The sequence below is a fragment of the Mastigoproctus giganteus genome, chromosome 1, assembly GCF_048544385.1.
Source record: "Mastigoproctus giganteus isolate SK-2022 chromosome 1, ASM4854438v1, whole genome shotgun sequence".
Lineage (NCBI taxonomy): Eukaryota > Metazoa > Arthropoda > Arachnida > Uropygi > Thelyphonidae > Mastigoproctus > Mastigoproctus giganteus.
In genome coordinates, this window is record NC_143575.1 from 236,067,691 (window position 1) to 236,089,015 (window position 21,325).

General features: G+C 37.3%; 1 protein-coding gene across 1 annotated transcript in view; it reads right to left on the bottom strand.

Annotated features, from left to right (window-relative positions):
• The window catches only part of Crk (Crk proto-oncogene, adaptor protein), a 118,073-nt gene extending 108,738 nt beyond the window's left edge, over positions 1-9,335 (bottom strand). The window contains exons 1-2 of the mRNA XM_090385028.1: positions 9,095-9,335; positions 3,303-3,425 (exon numbers count right to left, since the gene is read on the bottom strand). Coding sequence (XP_090241154.1) covers positions 3,303-3,425; positions 9,095-9,129 — 158 coding nt within the window. The 5' untranslated portion in view covers positions 9,130-9,335. The remainder of the gene's footprint in view (positions 1-3,302; positions 3,426-9,094) is intronic.
• Positions 9,336-21,325: the final 11,990 nt, after the last annotated feature.

A 21,325-nucleotide genomic window follows, 5' to 3' on the forward strand; every position in this document is an offset into this window, starting at 1 on the left:
ATCCATTAAATAAATGTTATATTTTATTTAATCACTCAATTTTCCATATCAAAACTATCAATATGATTTACAACAAACAGAGTACTTATCAATTTTACATATTATATTATATTTTATCGTTATGCAATCTGTGTACAGGCAGTTCTCGCTTTACGAGTTCCCAGGTTTGAGTTTCCCCCCCCCAAGTATCAAGTATCAACAAATTCGAAAATATGAACATTAATTGCAAAAAAATTAATGTTAAACATTCATAAATACCGCATTCCAAACCACGTGCGTAGCTATACAATACAGTGTACCCTGCTTTACGATATTAATCAGTTTCAGGGACACCATCGTATCGTTAAAATATCGTAATGTGAACCCAATAACACATTGTTTTTTGGTAATTCGTTTCAAGATCTCAGAAGTTGAAATTTTCGCTTTATAACTGAGCTATTTATCTCTAAAATGTCATTTTAAGGTCAGGAGTGTGACCTTAAAGCCATATAAAAGGTTGTGAGTGTTTAGCATTAGTAGAGACATATGATGCAAGAAAGCACGCTTATGCAGAATCAGCCAAAAAAAAAAAAAAAACCACTCCCATTTCATCCCTCCTGTACAGCTGAGCCTTAAATTTATTTAGGCTATCAACTTCCACAACAAGGGATGGAAGTCTGTTCCACCAACCAACTACCCGCTGGATAAAGGTAAATTTCCGCACATCTGTCTTTCCTCAATTTGAATTTATGCCCTCTCAGGTGATTATTCTAAGCAAGAGGAAGAATCCCATCAGCATTGAGCATGCTCAAACCATTCAAGGCTTTATACACCCCTATCAGATCACCTCGCCGGTGCCTACTCTCCAGACATTGTAATTTGCAAAACTTAAGCCTTTCTTCGTAAGAGCAATCCTTTGTTCCATTCACTAATCTTGTTGCCCTTCTCTGTACTCGTTCCAGCAGCTCTACATCCTTCTTCAAATGAGGCCTCCAGACCTGTATACAGTACTCAAGGTGTGGCCTGACCATTGCCTTATACAAGGGAATAATCACCTCCTTATCCCTGCTAGAAAAATTCCTGTATATCATTAACAAGACACCATGAGCTACTCTTGCAGCCCATCTGCACTGTGAGAAAACTTCATATCTGCCTGCACAATTACTCCCCCCCCAGTCCTTTTCATTCTCTACCATTGTAGTACCACAGAGTTGATACGTTGCTCTGGAGTTACTGTTTCCCATATGCAGTACTTTACATTTGTCAATGTTAAACTTCATTTGTCACCTCTCAGCCCATCTGCTCAACCTTTCCAGATCCTGTTGCAGCAGCATAGCGTCAGTAGTGTCCTTAACAACCCTGCCAACCTTTGTATCGTCTGCAAACTTGGACATTAAGCTTGATATACCATCATCAATATTATTTATAAATACAGAAAACAACAATGGACCCAACACTGAACCCTGAGGGACTCCACTAATAACATTAGTCCACATAGAGCAGTGTACATTGATTACCACTCTCTGTTTTCCCCCCCTCAACCATCCCTTTATCCATAGCAGCAATTTGCCTCCAATGCCACACTGTTCCAATTTGTGCAGCAGTCTTCCATATGCAACCGTATCAAAAGCCTTTCTAAGATCCAAATATATAATATCAAAGTTATTCCCTGCATCCAGTTCTTTTGTGACTGCATCATAGTATCCAATCAAACTGGTCAGGCAAGACTTTCCCTTAACAAAACCATGCTGTGTCCGAGCTATAACTGAAGTCTTGTCTAGATGATCCTGCAGTGCTTCTTTAACCCGTGCCTCCATTAATTTTCCTGGAACAGAAGTTAAACTCACAGGTCTATAATTACTTGTGTCAGCCTTTGATCCTACTTTGTGAATTGGTGTTACATTTGCACATTTCCAGTCTATGGGTAGGTCTCCTGATTCCAAAGAAGCTCTCATAATTATGGCTAAGGGTCTGCTTACTTTCTTTGCTGCCTCCTTTAATATAACTGGATAGATCCCATCCACCCAGAGTGCCAATTTACAAACCACCCCGAGTGTGGTTTGTAAATTGTATTAGTTACCAATTCAAACCACTAAAATGCACTACACTTTCATCGTTATCATACGTTCCGTTATAAGAACCAATTTTGAATACCTTTGTGATATTTTTCTAAAGCACATTTCTGGAGGTCACAACCATAAAATAAAAACAATTTGCACTTTCCTGTTTATTGGGCTTTTCTGTTACTGCAAGCAATTATAAAAGGGTAGTAAACTCGATCTTCTTGCATTTGTGAAAATACTGATAGCTGGAATTGTGTGGTTTTTATGGTGAAATGTCTTTGCCCTTTACTGAAAACCTTCAACCGTATAAAAACGATAAATAAATTTTCAGAATCTTTACTTCATTGTTTTTTTTTAAGCTTCATAAACTTTTTACTCCATGCGAATTGTGTTAGTTTCAATTTGTGTGTGCTGTTAAAAAATACTTATGCATGCAATTGTGAAATTTATAATTAAAAGAGAAGATTATCTTGGAAACAAATGTCTCTTGAAACATTTCTGAAGAAGATGACTCCTTGTGCAACAAACCAACAAGTGCCGAGCCAATAATGAGTGATCAATGAGTGTGCATTTAGTCAATGATGATGAAGGAGAATAAACATTCTTTAACATTTGTAAGTCGTAAATAATTTCTCTATTATTATAATTTGCTTGATTTTACAGGCTACATTTTCATTTCTTTCTATAAAGCAATCATTGTTTAAGCATAAACTAATTAGCTAGCTAATTTCAGTATTGAGAACGTAACCCCTATTTTTAACCTTATGTCTATGGGAAATAAATTTCCGTTTTACGAGCACCTGCTAGGAACAAATTAACTCGTAAAGTGAAGAACTACTTGTACTTTATCAAAAATTTTGCAACCCATCTACATTTTTCTGTGATTCACACTTTAAGAAACTAATCTAGAACAAAAATTCAGCAAGTTCACTAATGTTATCTAACTACTAAACAGCAATTTCACTGTAGAGGTCTGTGTAAAAACATTTAAATAGTACACTCAGATAAACATCTGTAATAACTTATAGATATGTTACAGTAACTATAATCATGTATGTTTTTGATAAACATGGCTTTTACAAAGCTTCTTCTAACATATTTTATGGATCAGGATAGAGTTCAATTTATCCATTCAATTTTCGGTTAATGATCTTTAAGATCATTAACCGAAAATTGATCATGTTCCATCAAGTTTGTTGTAAACAGGTACAACTGTATTATGCTTTTGTGAATAAATTTCTTTTATGTAAGTTATCTTACCTAACACACAATACTAGATCACCCTGTATGGTAGTACTATTCCTAACTAAAAATACACCAGCATCATTCTCAGCCATTAAAAGATCCGTTGCCTCTTGTCTAGACATGGGGCCAAAATACCAACTGCAACAAAAAAAATCATACAATTTTATTTTGACAAAAACAGACAAATATATGCACAACTACATAATTATACATCTGCAATCCTGTGAAAATTAATGTGAATTTCCTTACATGATTGTTTGACATTGTAACAAGTGTGTTTAAAGGAAGAACTGATTGATTTATGCAGAGAGCTGTGCTTTTAAATAGAAATTGTGAGAAGTGCTTTAATTTTAGTTCAAAGATCTTTCATTTCAGAAATGGATTTGACCCCTAGAAAATGGTTGTCTGACATTATAATCAGACATGAATATACATTTCCATTACTCAGAGGGAGTTAACAGAAAGTGCAAAGTTAGTTTGAGGGCTGTTAACAAAATAATCCAAGCTGAAACACAAAGACAGATAAAATTTCACCTCAAGAAAAAGGCTGATGTGGAAGAGGGAAAAAAAAAAAAAAAAAACACCCAAAACTGATGCCTATATTTTAAAATAACGTACCACCTTATTTTAAAATATAGGAAAATATTTTAAAATATATGAAAATTTTGAATCCTGTATTGTAAAAATACAGGATTCAACAGTCTGTTCCAGACATTTAGAGGTTGGCCAGAAAAATCATAAGCCAAACAAAAAGGAACTTTTCACTCAAGCTCTGAATAGGAAAAAAACAAAGGGGGGTGAACTGGTTAAACAGCTGAACTATGGAAGATTGGAGAAAAGTTCTCTTTTCTGATGAAATCCATTTTCAGGTGCAAGAGATATAAGGAGGTCGGATGAGAAAAGCGTATCTGCTAACTGTGCAGCAAACTACTAAATGCTGTTTTGTTTTTTTTTTTTGTTAGTTGGTGGTGGATCGGCTTCTGCAGCCATAATGCACATCCCAAAGTTTTTGCATTTACTCTGATCCAAACCAGAGACCTTTGGATTGCCAGGCAGGCACTTTACCCCACCTGGCTAGACTAAATACTGTATTACAAAAATGTTTTGGGGATTTTCACATCAATGTACTGGATACCTTATACCTATAGATACGATGATGAACAGTGATAAATACATACCAATTTAGCAAAAAAATTGTTTCCGTGATTGAATGTTAGATGCAAACTGGAACTGCCATTTTTCAGTAGAACCTTGATGCCATTCATCCAAAAAAGTCGTACAAATTTTCTTAGAGGGAAAAATATGTGCTTGAAATGGCCTGGAAACTCACCTGATCCCATTAATCCCATTGAAAATCTGTAAGGTCAGGCTCAAAAAAATGGGCTGTACAATATAAGAGATGATTTATGCTGTGCTAAAAATTCCATGATCCAAAAATAAATGAAGCTTGTTAAAAACCAATTGATTCCATGCCAAAATGAATAAAGATGGTTATAAAGGCCAGAGGAAGTCATTAAATATTAAAAAGTGCACTTCTCGGGCTTTTATATTTGAATTATAAAACAAATCTCTCTTTTTACATGTGAAATAAATCTTTCTTTCTCTCTCTCTTCACATTCATTTGCACAAGACAGTATATTATAATCCAAAGACAATAAAATATTACAGTAATATTTATTGCTAAAGTATATAAAGATATCTCTTCAACAATATTAAAAGGAATTAGAGAAATTTAATTGTACAAAAAAAAAAAAAAAATCCTATCCTGCAAAAGCACACACCACTTCATTTCAATATTAAAATCAAATACAGAATAACAAGTTATAAGTTAAATGTTAATAATATATCCAGCACCTATGGTTGGAACATAAAATTAAAGAAAAGCTATACCTAAGAAAATTATTTCTCTTTACTTTCCAGGGAAATAAAGAAAAATGGAATGAAGTACAGCTTTCTCAGATCAGACCATTAAGTGCAAATTTCACTTAAATGCAAGTTTCCTAAATATGCATATTTATAGTATTAATATAGACAAAGCTATTCCAACTGCTGTTAGACTTGAATAAGTACCTGCAATTGTTTTTACCAGTTAAGAAGAGTTAGACCAGTGGTTTTCAACCTTTTTTTAATAACGGCACCCCTAAGTAATTTATTTTATTTTGCGGCACCCCTACTCAATTTTCTGCCTGTTAGATCTGATTCTATATATATATATGTTATATAATATTTATTACAATAATATAATTATAAAAATTACATTTCATAATAGAAACATATATATACAGTATATAATTTTATTCTTTATATAGAGGTACTAAGTAAAGATCAATTATAGATCACCACAAAATTAAAAAGATACCGTACACCTTTTTATAATGAAATAAACATATAAATTAAAAAATAATAACAAGTTTAAGTAATTTAACCCAAATTACATGGCACCCCTGGAATGCTGTTGTGGCACCTCGGTTGAAAACCACTAAGTTAGACTATATCTTAGACTACCTCTATCTTGACCTCTGAATTTTGGAATCAACCTCTAGACCTGAATCAAATTTGTTTGGACCTAGATATAAGGAAGATAATGCAATTAAGCAAACTTAAGTAGCATCAGATAGTTGGGGGATGAAATTCCAGCCATATATTATATTTTCTTATCTGTCCTAATTTACCTCATTAAACTAAGCATTCCTTAAATTTTAGCCACATTCCAGGCTACAAAAAAGCCATGTGGCAGTTTGTTCTAGTAACTTACACTCTGAATATAAAAATAAATTAAACAATTAAAAACACCTACAACTAGCTTGCAGTTATCCTCTCTTCAGTTAAATCTATATCCCTGTAGTGGTATCAACACAAGAGAAAAACATCTCCAGTATTCAATTTACTCAAACTTCTAAACATTAAGTATACCATACAGTCAGGTCACCACACAGACTTCATTATTCATAAAATGTGGTGTGTATTACTGTGCAACCAATTAGTAGTAGTAGTAGTAGTAGTAGTGGCACTTGATACAAGAAAGCAAGTGTAGGAGCTTATGCAGCATCAGCCAAAAAAAAAAAAAAAAAAAAAATCACACCATACCCTCCAATTGCCTGTCCAGTTCCTCCTTAAATTTATTTAACCTATCAACTTCCACAACAACAGATGGAAGTTTGTTCCAGCAATTAACCACCCGCTGGCTAAAGGCAAATTTCCGCACATCTATTCTACATCTATCCTTTCTTAATTTGAACTTATGTCCCCGTAGGTTCGTATTCTGAACAAGTGGGAGGATCCCATCAGAATTCAGCGTGCTCAACCCATTCAAGGCCTTATAGACCTCAATCAGATCACCGCGCAGGTGCCTAGTCTCCAGCCACTGCAATTTGCAGAACTTAAGCCTCTCTTGGTAAGAGGATCCCTTCATTCCCCTCACCAATCGTGTTGCTCTTCTCTGTACACGCTCAAGCAAATCTACATCCTTCCTAAAATGAGGCCTCCAGATCTGTACGCAGTACTCAAGGCGTGGCCTGACCATTGCCTTATACAGAGGGACAATCACCTCCTTTTCCCTGCTAGCAAAATTCCTATATATCATTGACAAAACCCCATGACCTGCCCTAGCAGCCTGTCTACATTGCTCAGAAAACTTCATATCTGACTGCACAATTACTCCCATGTCTTTTTCATTTTCTACCACCTTAAGTGTAGTACCACACAGTTGGTACGTTTCTCTGGGGTTACTTCTACCCATATGCAGTACTTTGCATTTGTCAAGGTTAAACTTCAGTTGCCACTTCTTAGCCCATCTGCCCAAATTATCTAGATCCTGTTGCAGTAGCACACTGCCATTACTGTCATTAACAACCCTGCCAACCTTCGTGTCATCTGCAAACTTCGACATTAAGCCTGATATACCTTCATCAATATCACTGATAAATATACAAAACAACAGTGGACCCAACACCGAACCCTGTGGGACTCCACTAATAACATTAGTCCACGAAGAGCAGCACCCATTGATTACCACCCTCTGTCTTCTCCCACTTAACCATCCTTTTATCCACTGTAGCAACTTACCCTTAATACCATTCTGCTCCAATTTGTACAGTAGTCTTCCATGCGCAACAGTGTCAAAAGCTTTCCTGAAATCCAAGTATATGATATCAAAATTATTTTTTGCATCCAGTTCCTTTGTGACCACATCATAATAAGCAATCAAATTTGTCAGACAAGACTTTCCCTTAACAAACCCATGCTGTGTCTGAATTATTGCTGGTCTTGTCTAGATGATCCTGCAATGCATCTTTAACCAGTGACAACATTATTTTACCCGGAACAGAAGTTAAACTAACTGGTCTGTAATTATTCGTGTCACCCTTCGAACCTCCTTTGTGAATTGGGGATACATTTGCACATCTCCAGTCCGTGGGAACCTCCCCTGAATCCAAGGATGCTCTCATAATTATGGCTAAGGGTTTGCTTAGTTGCTTTGCCGCCTCCTTTAATATAACTGGATAGATCCCATCCGCCCCAGGTGCCTTTCTTATGTTTAACTTCAACAATTTCTCCTCCACTTTGCTCTCAGTTATTACAAAATCATTAAGCACACTGCTACAATTTGATAACCTTCTTCCATTTTCAAGCTGTAATGATTCCTCACGTGTGAATGTAGATGCAAAATACTCATTCAGTTTGTTTGCTATCTGAGCAGGATCATCAACAGTCGAACCATCGATGTCAAGTGGACCAATCATATTCAGCCCCTTCCTTTTAGAGTTTATATAAGTAAAGAAATCCTTGCTGTTTTTCTTAGCATCTTTTGCCAAAGATTTCTCGTATTCCGCCTTTGCCTGCCGAACCTCCTTTGTGACCTGATTACAGACTAGCTTAAATCTGCTACAGGCTTCTGCGTCGCCTGATAATTTATATGCATCCCATGCATTTTTCTTCTCTGTCACGAGTTTCATTAGTTCATTTGATAACCATTTAGGCCTAAACCTTGAACAATATTTCTTCATCGGTATGAAAAGTCTAGTAGCTTCCACGATTAATTCCTTGAATGCTTCCCACTTAGAATTTACTGATTCAATTGATTGACCTAATAAGTCAATCTCATTTAAACCAGGTCAGGTTTCTATAGTGTTCCTACCTTTTACTGTTTTTAAATATGATATTGGTTCCTTTATATACAAAATTTATATAAAAGTATATAATACAGGAGATGAAGACAATCTTTCACATGCAAATAACAATTTTGGAAAGTTTGAATGAAGGAACAACTCTCTGTTAGAACAAATTTATTGATGCAGCAGTGGTTGATGCTCTTTAAAGTATAACAGGCAAAATAGCAGCACCAAGCAAAATACAACGCTGTATAAAGGTGCAGGATAATGGTTGGTCAAGTGGCAGGGTGGTTATTACTGGCCACAGCACCTCATGAAGTAATGTTATCAGTTTTGTCCCTTGGAGTTCATGCTGGGCCCTTACTGTTTTTACTATTTAATTTATAAAGGCAAATCAAGTTTAATGTCTGTTTGATGACGATACCGATTTTCATGCACTAATCTACATGCTCTAAAATAGTGCATGAAAGATGGCTATTTTTCATAACTCCGTTCTATTACACAAACTTACTAACTGCAGAATTCCGAATTCAAAAATTATGGATTATCATAAAAGTGGGTTAACACAAATGCTGAAATCGCCTTAAATTTTTTCATGAAGCATTGTAATTATGATTTCAAACATGCAGGTTATGACTAGCCTTCAACAAATTGTTTTAATAACGTATTATTTTAAGTCACATTTAAAATACAAACCTGTTTCTATCATACGGATCGAAAGTGGCAGCCATGGTCAAATTTTCAAGAAAACTGTTGTCAACAACTTAGGCTAAATCGTCATCCACTAAGACTTCTGTTGCATACCATAACTTCTCGCACAATCTTTAATTTTCATTTAAAACAGACAAATACACACTCTCAGAATTACTTAACTTCCTCTTTTTTAAAATTCAATCAAACTTTAACACTTCAATTTTACTTCAATTTTTAATGTCTCCAAGCAAATAAATGGTGAAAATTCCCGGTGACATGCTTCTATTGGCAAGTATTTCTTGTATAAATTACTTCACGTCACACTGTTTCACAAGCATGATAGACAACCCGTATTAATGTCTAATTTAAATGATATAATTTAATCAAACCAAAAATGCTAAAAATTGCCTTTTATTTTTAATAAAAATTAAATATTAATTTTCAAATGTTTTCTATAAATAAACATATTAACACGGAGACCGCAAGAAGTCTAATTCCGGTTCCACAGAACAAATGTGGAAGCATTCGTTACAGCGATTACCAAGGCTAATTAAAAACAGTACTCGACTGCAGGGGATACAAAACTAAACACAAGGAACGGTCTTCTCGGAATGGAAGTTGTCTACAAAACAGCATGGAATATTATAATTTTAGAAGGCATACTAGAGTTAGTTTCTTATTGTTACAAATAATTTTAATAACATATTTTTAAACACCATGCTCAAGAAAAGTAATTAATGTATTTTTATTTTCATTTTCTTTCCTTTTCACACGTAGAATATTAATTTCACACTCAGATTAGCAAAAAATTAACTAGTCTACTATTTTTTAAATGGACAAATTTATAACCCAATTTGGGAAAACAGTACATGTTCACTCAGGCATTTTCTCCATTTCATGAATTGCCCTCGTACTTGATACACTTGCTATGGCCACTGTTCTCTACTCCGTGAAAAAGGTCCGGGTTCCATTCCCGAAGGAGAATTTCTAAGAGTTTGTTTCGCCTCAGAGGAACTGCTGGATATTTTTGTTCGTTCTACAATGTATAAGTCGCTTTCGAGCTAAGGTTTTTTTTTTTTTTTTTTTTTTTAATACGGAAAGTCCGGTTTTTCATCCTAATACTACCATATATATAAATGCAGTTTACAAACATAAATTGAAGACAGAAGTGTACAAAGGGGCTGCTAGAACCTGGCTCCTTTGCAGAAAATTAATTTCTATACTCCAGTATAATCTTCGATTGCACTGATAAATTGATTAATAATACTATATGGAAAGCTCTCAGGTAAAAGCATTTTGCAAGACTACATGTAGCAGAGTGATTAATGCAAAAATGCAGTAGTATGCATTTGCCAGTGATAATCATTCGAATCCACGTGACATTAAATACAGTTAATGATAATATTCATTGTCAAAATGCGTGTAAGCTCCTCTAATCTACATCGCCCAGCCCAGAGTATAATAGGGCATTTACATCTGATGAGGTAATGAAAATGCAGTATAATTCCTTCAAAGCCTTAATTATTTTAGTAAGGAAAGTAAGTACATGGAGAGTTTCAGGCACTACTTAAATAAAAACAAAAAAAAAAAGTTTAAATTGTCTACTTCATAGCGTAATAATTCTTAACATTGTAATATAATAAATAATTAACCCCAGGGGTTCACAACCGGCGAGTATGGGCTTGGCACACCCAGGGCTGGGCTGGATATCATCATTCTTCTCTTTCTTGGTGATTCCCTTCTAGTTCTGACACACACACACACACACACACACACACACACACACACACTCTCTCTCTCTCTCTCTCTCTCTCTCTCTCTCTCTCTCTCTCTCTCTCTCTCTCTCTCTCTCTCAGGGTAATTCAGAATTTTTTTTTTTAGCTGATGCAGCATAAGCCTCTGGCTTCCTTGCACCATATGGCTAATATTAATATATATAATATATAAACCAGGAACAGCACACAATTATTAAGTAAACGTCTGTTCTCACCTGTAATAATTAAATAGTTATATTTGCTCCAATATCCATTATAAGTTTTAGCTAGGAAGAACCAAGTAAGCCGTTGCTACAGTGACCAACGTAAAAGCAGCAAGGTACTGTATTGTGTTTCGTCAAATTGACAGTGGTAATAGGATTGAATTGGCATTTTAAGCTTTAAAGCAGCTAAAGCCATAGGCGTCAGTATATTGCACTGCTAATTGCGTGTACTCGTCGGTCTATTGGCTATTTGCTAGAAAAAGGCACCCAGTTTCTGTCCCGTTATTCATAAGGAATAATAAGTAATCAGGATTTACGAAATTCTGATTATTTATTATTATTCATTATACTGATTATTATTCAGTATAATGTTATTCAGCAGTAACTTGTCCCTAATGCCACACTGCTCTAATTTGTTCAGCAGTCTTTCATGCACAACAGTGTCAAAAGCTTTACTCAAGGCTAAATATATGACGTAAAATTTTATCTTTTGTATCCTTCTCCTTTGTTACTGTGGTGTCATAGCACCTAATCACATATACCAGGAAAGATCTCCTTTTTAACAGTTCCATGCAGCGCTTGCCATATAACTCCATTCCTGTCAAAATAATACCAGAAATTCTTTTCCAACTGGCTGCATTATTTCCCCGGGAATAGAACTTAAGCTCAATAGTCCATAATTCGTCATTTTACCCATTCTGAATAAAAAAGAAATTTATATCCCTCCAATGCATAGTGAAATTCTCTGCATGGCCAGCAAGGCAGAAATCGCCACAGAGGACAATATCATTTGTAGCATATTCACGTAGCTTAATAAAAATTGGTCGAAAACTTTCCATTCTGCCTAACCCAGAAAAAAGGGAAAGTGATGCTTGCACTGCTTCTATTAGAATTAGCATTAGTAGAGGTATATAATGCAAGAAAGCAAGCTTATGCAACATCAGCCAAAAAAAAAAAAAAAACCCTTCCACAACAAGGGATGGAAGTCTGTTCCACCAACCAACCAACTATACCCGCTGGCTAAAGGCAAATTTCCGCACATCTACCCTACATCTGTCTTTTCTCAATTTGAATTTATGCCCTCTCAGGTGATTGTTCTGAGCAAGAGGCAGTATCCCATCAGCATTGAGCATGCTCAAACTATTCAAGGCTTTGTACACCTCTATCAGATCACCTCGCCGGTGCCTAGTCTCCAGACACTGTAATTTGCAAAATTTAAGCCTTTCTTCGTAAGAGTAACCCTTCGTTCCATTCACTAACATTGTTCCCTTCTCTGTACTCGTTCCAGCAGCTCTACATCCTTCTTGAAATGAGGCCTCCAGACCTGTACACAGTACTCAAGGTGCCGCCTGACAATTGCCTTATACAAGGGAATAATCACCTCCCTATCCCTGCTAGAACAATTCCTGTATATCATTGATAAAACACCATGAGCTACTCTTGCAGCCCGTCTGCATTGCTCAGAGAACTTCATGTCTGCTTGCACAATTACCCCGAGATCCTTTTCATTCTCTACCACTCTCAGTGTAGTTCACAGAGTTGATAAGTTGCTCTGGGATTGCTGTTTCCCATATGTAGTACTTTCCATTTGTCAATATTAAACTTCATTTGCCACCTCTCAGCCCATCTGCCTTTCCAGATCCTGTTGCAGCAGCATAGCGTCAGTAGCGTCCTTAACACCACTGCCAACCTTTGTACCGTCTGCAAACTTTGACATTAAGCTTGATATACCATAACCAATATTATTTATAAATACAGAAAACAACAATGGACCCAACACTGAACCCTGAGGGACTCTACTAATAACATTAGTCCACGATGAAAAGTGTCCATTAATTACCACTCTCTGTCTTCTGCCACTCAACCATCCCTTTATCGATAGCAACAATTTGCCACCAGTGCCACCCTGCTCCAATTTGTGCAGCAGTCTTCCTTGTCCAACAGTATCAAAAGCCTTTCTAAGATCCAAATATATAATATCAAAGTTATTCCCTGCATCCAATTCTTTTGTGACTACATCATAGTATCCAATCAAATTGGTCAGGCAAGACCTTCCCTTAAGAAACCCATGCTGTGCCTGAGCTATAACTGAATCCTTGTCAAGATGATCCTGCAGTGCTTCTTTAACCAGTGCTTCCATTAATTTTCCTGGAACAGAAGTTAAACTCACAGGTCTATAATTATTTTTAGTAGTAGTAGTAGTAGTGGCATGTGATGCAAGAAAGCAAATGTATGAGGTTATTCAGCATCAGCCAAAAAAAAAAAAATCACACCATTCCCTCCAAATGCCTGTCCAGTTCCTCCTTCAATTTATTCAAGCTATCAACTTCCACAGCGACAGATGAGAGTTTGTTCCAGCAATTAACCACCCACTGGCTAAAGGCAAATTTCTGCACATCCAATCTACATCTGTCTTTTGTGTCAGCCTTTGATCCTCCTTTGTGAATTAGGGTTACATTTGCACATCTCCAGTCTGTGGGTATCTCCCCTGAGTCCAAGGAAGCTCTCATAATAATGACTAACGGATTGCTTACTTCCTTTACTGCCTCCTTTAATATAACTGGATAGATCCCATCGACCCCAGGTGCCTTTCTTGTATTTATCTTCAACAATTTCTCCTCCACTTTACCCTCAGTTATTACAAGATTCTCTAGCTTACTGCCAGAGTTGAATACACCTCTGACATTCCCCTTGCTGAATAACTCCTCTTGTGTGAATGTCGATGCAAAATATTCATTTAGTTTGTTAGCTATCCTGAGCAGGATCATGAACAGTTGAACTATCGATATCAAGTCGACCAATCTGATTCATCCCCTTCCTTCTAGAGTTTACATAAGTCAGGAACTCCTTGCTGTTTTTATTTGCATCCCTTGCCAAAGATTTCTCGTAATCTGCCTTCGCCTGCCTAACCTCCTTTGTAACTTGGTTACAGATCAACTTATATCTATCATAGGCTTCTCAATTTACATGTATCCCATGCATTTTTCTTCTCTGCCATATGTCCCATTAGTTCATCTGACAACCATTTAGGCCTGAACCTTGAACAATATTTCTTAGTTGGTATGTAAAGCCTAGTAGCTTCCAAGATAAGTTCTTTGAATGCTTCTCATTTTGAGTTTGCTGTTGGTAACATCATCAGTTGGTCCCATTGTATAGAATTTAAATACTGTCTCACACAATCGTAGTCGCCTTTACGAAAGCAATAACCCTTCCCTTTACCCCTGATGGTAGTTACCTCCTTGAGTAAATCCCACTTCAGCACACTGTGATCATTGCCACCTAGTGGTTCCAGTATCTGCAGATTCTTAATGCATGAAGAATCACTACTGATAATCAAATCAAGTCTATTACTCCCTCTAGTTGCCTCCCGAACATGATGATGTAGAAAACAATCATCCGATAAATCCACAAAAGCCTTGTTAGTGTGTGAGTGACCCACCCACAAATTCCAGTCAATATCTGGGAAATTAAAATACCCCATTGTAAGACTCTCTGATTTACTGGCCCACCATATTTCCCTGTACAGTTTCTTATTATACTCATCAGAGTCATTAGGCCTATAGCACATTCCTACTCTCAATTTTGATCTCCCAATGCTTATGTCACACCAAACTGACTCGACACTGCATTGTCCAGCGATGTCGACTGGCTTCGCTTCCTTGGATTTTATGTGTTTCTTAACTAATAGCATAACCCCTCCTCCCTTCCTATCCTGTCTATTCTTTCTGTATACGTTGTACTCCCAAATTACAGTTCTGCATTCCTTATATCTGTGTGACACCACGTCTCTGATATCCCAACAATATCCGCCTTTGATGCTTTGAGCAATACCTCAAATTCATCAAATTTATTTACCAAACTCCTAACATTGGTGTACACGCAAGTATACATGCACCTGTTCTTTTTCTTAGCTACCCTAACACAACCCATGTGTTTACTTGAACCCCAATGACTCCCAGCAGTCTCTGAAATATCCTGCATCTTATTTTCCAAGCTGCTGCGCATTCCAATAGAAGCAGTGCAAGAATCACTTTCACCTCTGCCAGTGGTGACTGTTAATCTATTAGTCCTTGTATCCCCCAATCTAGCAGTTTTCCGACCCACCTAACACTGCCTCGATAGCATCAGCAAACATTCTTGCTCCCTTTCTATTTAAGTGTATCCCATCCCTGTAGAAGCAGTCTCTTCTGTTAACAAGTACAGACCAGGCTGAAAAAAATTCTACCCCTTGAGCCTTGCACAATCTTTCCAGGGCCGAATTGATCGGTCCTGGAAAGATTGAGCAGAACCCATGAAGGCAAGATGCTGGAGGCAAGAACTGTGAGAGTCATGATGAAACAAGTAAACATATGGGCTGTGTTAGGATAACTAGGAATAAGAAGAGGTGCATGTATATTATATGTCCACCGATTATGGGAGTACAGTAAATAAATTTGACTGTGGATCCAAGACATTGTTGAGAATCAGAGACATGGTGTCACTCAGATATAAGTGATGCAAAATTAGAATTGAGGAGTACACTGTATACATATAGGCCAGACAGCATACGAGGCGAAGATGGGTTATGTTCCTTGTTAAAAAGAACATAAAATCCATGGCAGTGCATCCATTGACATTGATGTCATATATTTGCATTTCAGGAACACTTTTGATACTGTTGCAAATAAAAGAATGCTGTACAAACTGGAGCAATGTGGCAATAAGAAAAAGTTATTACTACGGATAAAGAAATGTTAAGTTGAAGAAGACGGCGAGTGGTTATCAATGGGCACTGCTCTTCGTGGAACAGTGTTATCGCAGGAGTTCTCCGGGATTCAGTGCTGTACCGATTGTTGTTTTCAATATTTATTAATGATATTGATCGTCGGGTTTCAGGTCAAAGTGTTTAGGTAATACAAAGGTCAGCAGGATTGTTAACGACAGTAATGACAGTAGGCTACTGAAAAAAAAAAGAGTTTGAAAAAATTATGTCGATGGGCAGAGAAATGGATGTTGAAGTTTAAAATAGACAAATGAAAATACAGCATATGGGCAGAAGTGATACCAGAATAACTTATCATCTGTCTGGAAATACACTCAGGATAGTAGAGAATGAAAACGACCTGGAGTAGTTGTGCAGTCAGATTTTAAATCCTCTGAGAAATACAGATGCACAGCACATAGGATTTTGTCAATGATAAACGGAATGTTTGCTAGTAATAGGAATATGGAGGTGATTTTATAATGTCATGTAAAATTTACAAAGGCCATGGTTAGGCCGCATCTAGAGTATTGTGCAGGTCAAGAGGCCATGTTTAAGGATGTAGATCTCCTGAAATGGGTGCAGTGAATGGCACCCAGATTGGTGAAGGCAACAGTAAGCTGCATATGAATGGCATTCTTATGCAGCTTATGCTCCTTCTCGTGTGAGGGAGCATAAAGTTGAGGAAAGATGGTTGCAGGATAGATTTGGGGAAGTTTTCCTTCAACCACCGGGAAGCTAATTGCTGGAACAGCCTTCTCTGTTATTGTGGAAGTTGATAGTTTAAATAAATTCAACAAATAACTATACAAATTCTTGACAGATAAGTATTGGTGAAGCGTTTTTTTTAATTTTTTTTTTTGGCTGAAGCTGTATAATTTTGCCTTCTTCCATCATTTTCCAGTACTACTACATGGGCGGCAAGTCCAATGCTGAGTCAGATTGGTGTGACATAAGAAATGAGAAACACAATTGAGAGTAGGAGTGTGTCATAGGCCTACTGACTCCGATGAGTAAAACAAACTTTGTTAGGGAAACTAATAGTAGAAATAGGTGCATGTAAACTTGCATGTACACCAATGCTAGGAGTATAGTTAATAAATTCGATGAGCTTGAAGTGCTAGTCAAGGCATCAAAGTCAGATATTTTTGGGATATCAGAGAAATGGTCTCACACAGACATAAGCAGTGCAGAACTGGAATTTGGAGAGTACAATGTGCACAGAAAGGATAGACAAGACAGGAAGGGAGGAGCGATTATTCTGTTAGTTAAGAAACACATAAAATCTAAGGAAATGCATCCAATTGATGTTGGCGGACAATGGAATTTTGAGTCTGTTTGGTGTGACATAAGTACTGGGAAAGATGAGAGCTGTGTGTTATAGGACTAATGAATCTGAGGAGTATAATGAGCAATTGGGCAGAGAAATAGAATGGGACAGTAAATTAGAGTGTCTTATAATGGGGGATTTTAATTTCCCGGATATTGACTGGAATTTGTGGGATAGTCCCTCACACACTAGCAAGGCTTTTGTGGATTTATTCGATGATTATTTTCTACAGCAGCATGTTCGGGGCCCAACTAGAGGGAGTAATACTCTTGATCTGATTATCAAAAATGATTTTCGACATTTACACATGAGGAGATATTTAGGGAGGATAATCGATATTTACACATGAGGAGATATTTAGGGAGGATAATCGATATTTACACATGAGGAGATATTTAGGGAGGGGAATGCCAGAGGTGTATTCAACTCTGGCAGTAAGCCATATAATCTTGTAATAACTGAGAGTAAATGTTGAAGATAAACACAAGAAAGGCACCTGGGGTAGATGGAATCCATCCAGTTATATTAAAGGAGGTGGCAAAGGAAGTAAGCAAACCCTTACCAATAATTATGAGAACTTCCCTTGACTCAGGGGATTTGGAGCGAGTGGATGGGTAAAGTAAGGATTTTTTTTTTTTTTTTGGCTGATTCTATATAAGCTTGCTTTCTTGCATCATGTGCCTTTGCTAATGCTAGCAGTTGCATACAGAAATAGACTGGGCCAGAATATCAGAAAGTCTAATAATGGAGGATTTAAACTTTCAAGATAGTGATTGGAACTTGTGGCGTGGTAACTCGCACACTTGCAAGAATTTTGTGGATTTATTATTATTACTATTATTAGCCATATGATGCAAGGAAGCCTGAGGTTTATGATGCACCAGCCAAAAAAATTTCCCGAGTTACCCTGAGAGAGAGAGAGAGAGAGAGAGAGGAATCACCAAGAGAGAGAGAAGGACGATGATTGGATGACTGTTTCTACAGCGGCATATTACAGAAGAAACAAGAGAGGAAAAATACTCTTGACGCGATTACAAACAGTAATTATTCATGATTAAGAAATTTCAGATAAAAGAACCACTAGGTGGTAGTGATTACAGTGTATTGATTTGGAATTTATTAAAATATGTGACGGCGCCTCCGTAGCCAGGTGGGAAGGAGCAACAGTGCATAGCACACGCTTCTTGATTAGACCAGGGTTCGAGCCCGTCACCACCAAATACGGAGGAGGCAGAAAGGTCAGAGAATGACCACCGCATATCCCGGAGCAATATGGCCTTAGTTGCTAATACTCCTAAAAACCAAATACAAACATAACAGCTAAAATATGTAACTACCTTCAAGAGCAAATGGACAGGTTTTTGCTTTCATAAGAGGTCTCGGATAGTTTTTAAATTTTATACAGTGTGACCAAATGACGATGTAACGATTAGAAAATTCTAAAAAATGGCAAGCCTTCAAGAAATTGATCATAGAATATACAAGGCTTTTCATTCCGGTTAAGAAATTGTTTGTAAGGTGCAGGCCTAAACGGATGTCAGATAAACCGAAAAAACTCGGGCCAGAGAAGAAAAGTGCATGCGATGCATATAAATTGTCGGGCGACACAGAGGCTTACGCAAAATATAAACTACACTGTAATCAAATCACAAAGGAGGTCAGAGAAGGGAAGGCAGATTAATAAAAATCTTTCGTGAAGGATGAACAGAAAAACAGCAAAGACTTCTTTGCTTATGCAAACACTAGAAGGAAGAGGATGGATCAAATTGGTCCAGTCGATATCAATGGTTTGACTATTGATGATTCTGCTCAGGTTGCATGAATCTTTGCTAAATGAATCTTTCGGTTAACATTCTCAGACGAGGAATTCTTTAGGGAAAGGGATACCGGAAGATTATCAAACTTTATCAAGGAACTCATGATGTGACTTTATCAATTATTGTCATTAACAACCCTGCTAAACTTATTTTCTTTTTACTTGCGAAATTGGACATTAAGCCTGTGGCTTAACTTGATATTCCTTTATCAATATTATTATTTATTATTAGCCATATGGTGCAAAGAAGCCCGACGCTTATGCTGCACCAGCCAAAAAAAATTCCCAAGTTACCCTGAGAGAGAGAGAGAGAGAGAGAGAGAGAGAGAGAGAGAGAGAGAGAGAGAGAGAGAGAGAGAGAGAGAGAGAAGGAAGAATGATGATATCCAGCTCAGGACCCTGGGTGTGCCAAGCCCATACTGATCATATGTGAGCTCCCGGAAGTAAATATGTGTAATCGATATCACGTTTAGGTTGGCAGATAAAGAAAAAGTTTGGAAGGGTGGTTAATGACAGTAAGCTACTGAAAGACGATTTAGAAAAGTTAGGTAGATGGGCTGAAAAATGGTAATCGACATTTAACATTGATAACTGCAAAGAACAGCATATGTATAGGAGTAACACCAGAGAAAAGTATCAAATGTATGGTACTACACTGAGGTTAATGGAAAATGAAAAAAAGAACTTTGGGTAATTGTGCAGCCAGATATGAAGTTCTCTGAACAATGTTGACATCTGCCAAGACAGCACCTAAGGTGTTGTCAATTACACAGAGAAAATATGCTAGTAAGGAAAAGGTGGTGATTTTCCCATTGTATAAAAGGTGATATTGTACACGTTGGCACTGATGAATTTTATTATTTTGATTTTTCCAATTCCCAGGTTTATGGCATCTGGAGCCGTACAAATGCTATATAACAGATGCTGTACGAAAAGGTTATTAGCATTAGTAGAGGCATTTGATGCAAGAAAGAAAGCTTATGCAGCATCAGCCAAAAAAAAAAATAAAAATAATAAAAATAAAGTAAAATAAATAAATAAAAAATAACCACTTCCACTTCACCCCTCTGTTCGTTCGAAAAAATACCTGTCCAGCTGAGCCTTAAACTTATTTAGGCTATCAACTTCCACGACAAGGGATGGAAGTCTGTTCCACCTACCAACCACCCGCTGGCTAAAGGCAAATTTCCGCACATCTATCCTACATCTGTCTTTCCTCAATTAGAATTTATGCCCTCTCAGGTGATTATTCTGAGCAAGAGGAAGAATCCCATCAGCATTGAGCATGCTCAAACCATTCAAGGCTTTGTACACCTCTATCAGATCACCTCGCTGGTGCATAGTCTCCAGACACTGTAATTCGCAAAACTTAAGCGTTTCTTCGTAAGAGCACCCCTTTGTTCCATTCACTAATCTTGTTGCCCTTCTCTGTACTCGTTCCAGCAGCTCTACATCCTTCTTCAAATGAGGCCTCCAGGCCTGTATACAGTACTCTCGGTGTGGCCTGATCATTGCCTAATACAAGGGAATGATCACCTCCTTATCCCTGCTAGAAAAAGTCCTATATATCATTGACAATACACCATGAACTATTCTTGCAGCCCGTCTGCACTGCTCAGAAAACTTCATATCTACCTGCACAACCACCCCCAGGTCCCTTTCATTCTCTACCACTGTCAGTGTAGTACCGCAGAGTTGATACGTTGCTCTTGGGTTATGTAGTACTTTACATTTGTCAATGTTAAACTTCATTTGCCACCTCTCAGCCCATCTGCTCAACCTTTCCAGATCCTGTTGCAGCAGCATAGTGTCAGTAGTGTCCTTGACAACCCTGCCAACCTTCGTATCGTCTGCAAACTTGGACATTAAGCTGTCTATACCATCATCAATATCATTTATAAATACAGAAAACAATAAAGGACCCAATACTGAACCACGAGGGACCCCACTAATAACATTAGTCCACGATGAGCAGTGTCCATTGATTACCCCTCTCTGTCTTCTCCCCCTCAACCACCCCTTTATCCATAGCAGCAATTTGCCTCCAATGCCACACTGCTGCAATTTGTGCTGCAGTCTTCCATGTGCAACAGTATCAAAAGCCTTTCTAAGATCCAAGTATATAATATCAAAGTTATTCCCTGCATCCAGTTCCTTTGTGACTGCATCATAGTATCCAATCAAATTGGTCAGGCAAGACTTCCCCTTAACAAAACCATGCTGTGTCCGAGCTATAACTGAAGTCTTGTCAAGATGATCCTGCAGTGCTTCTTTAACCAGTGCCTCCATTAATTTTCCTGGAACAAAAGTTAAATTCACAGATCTATAATTACTTGTGTCAGCCTTTGATCCTCCCTTGTGAGTTGGGG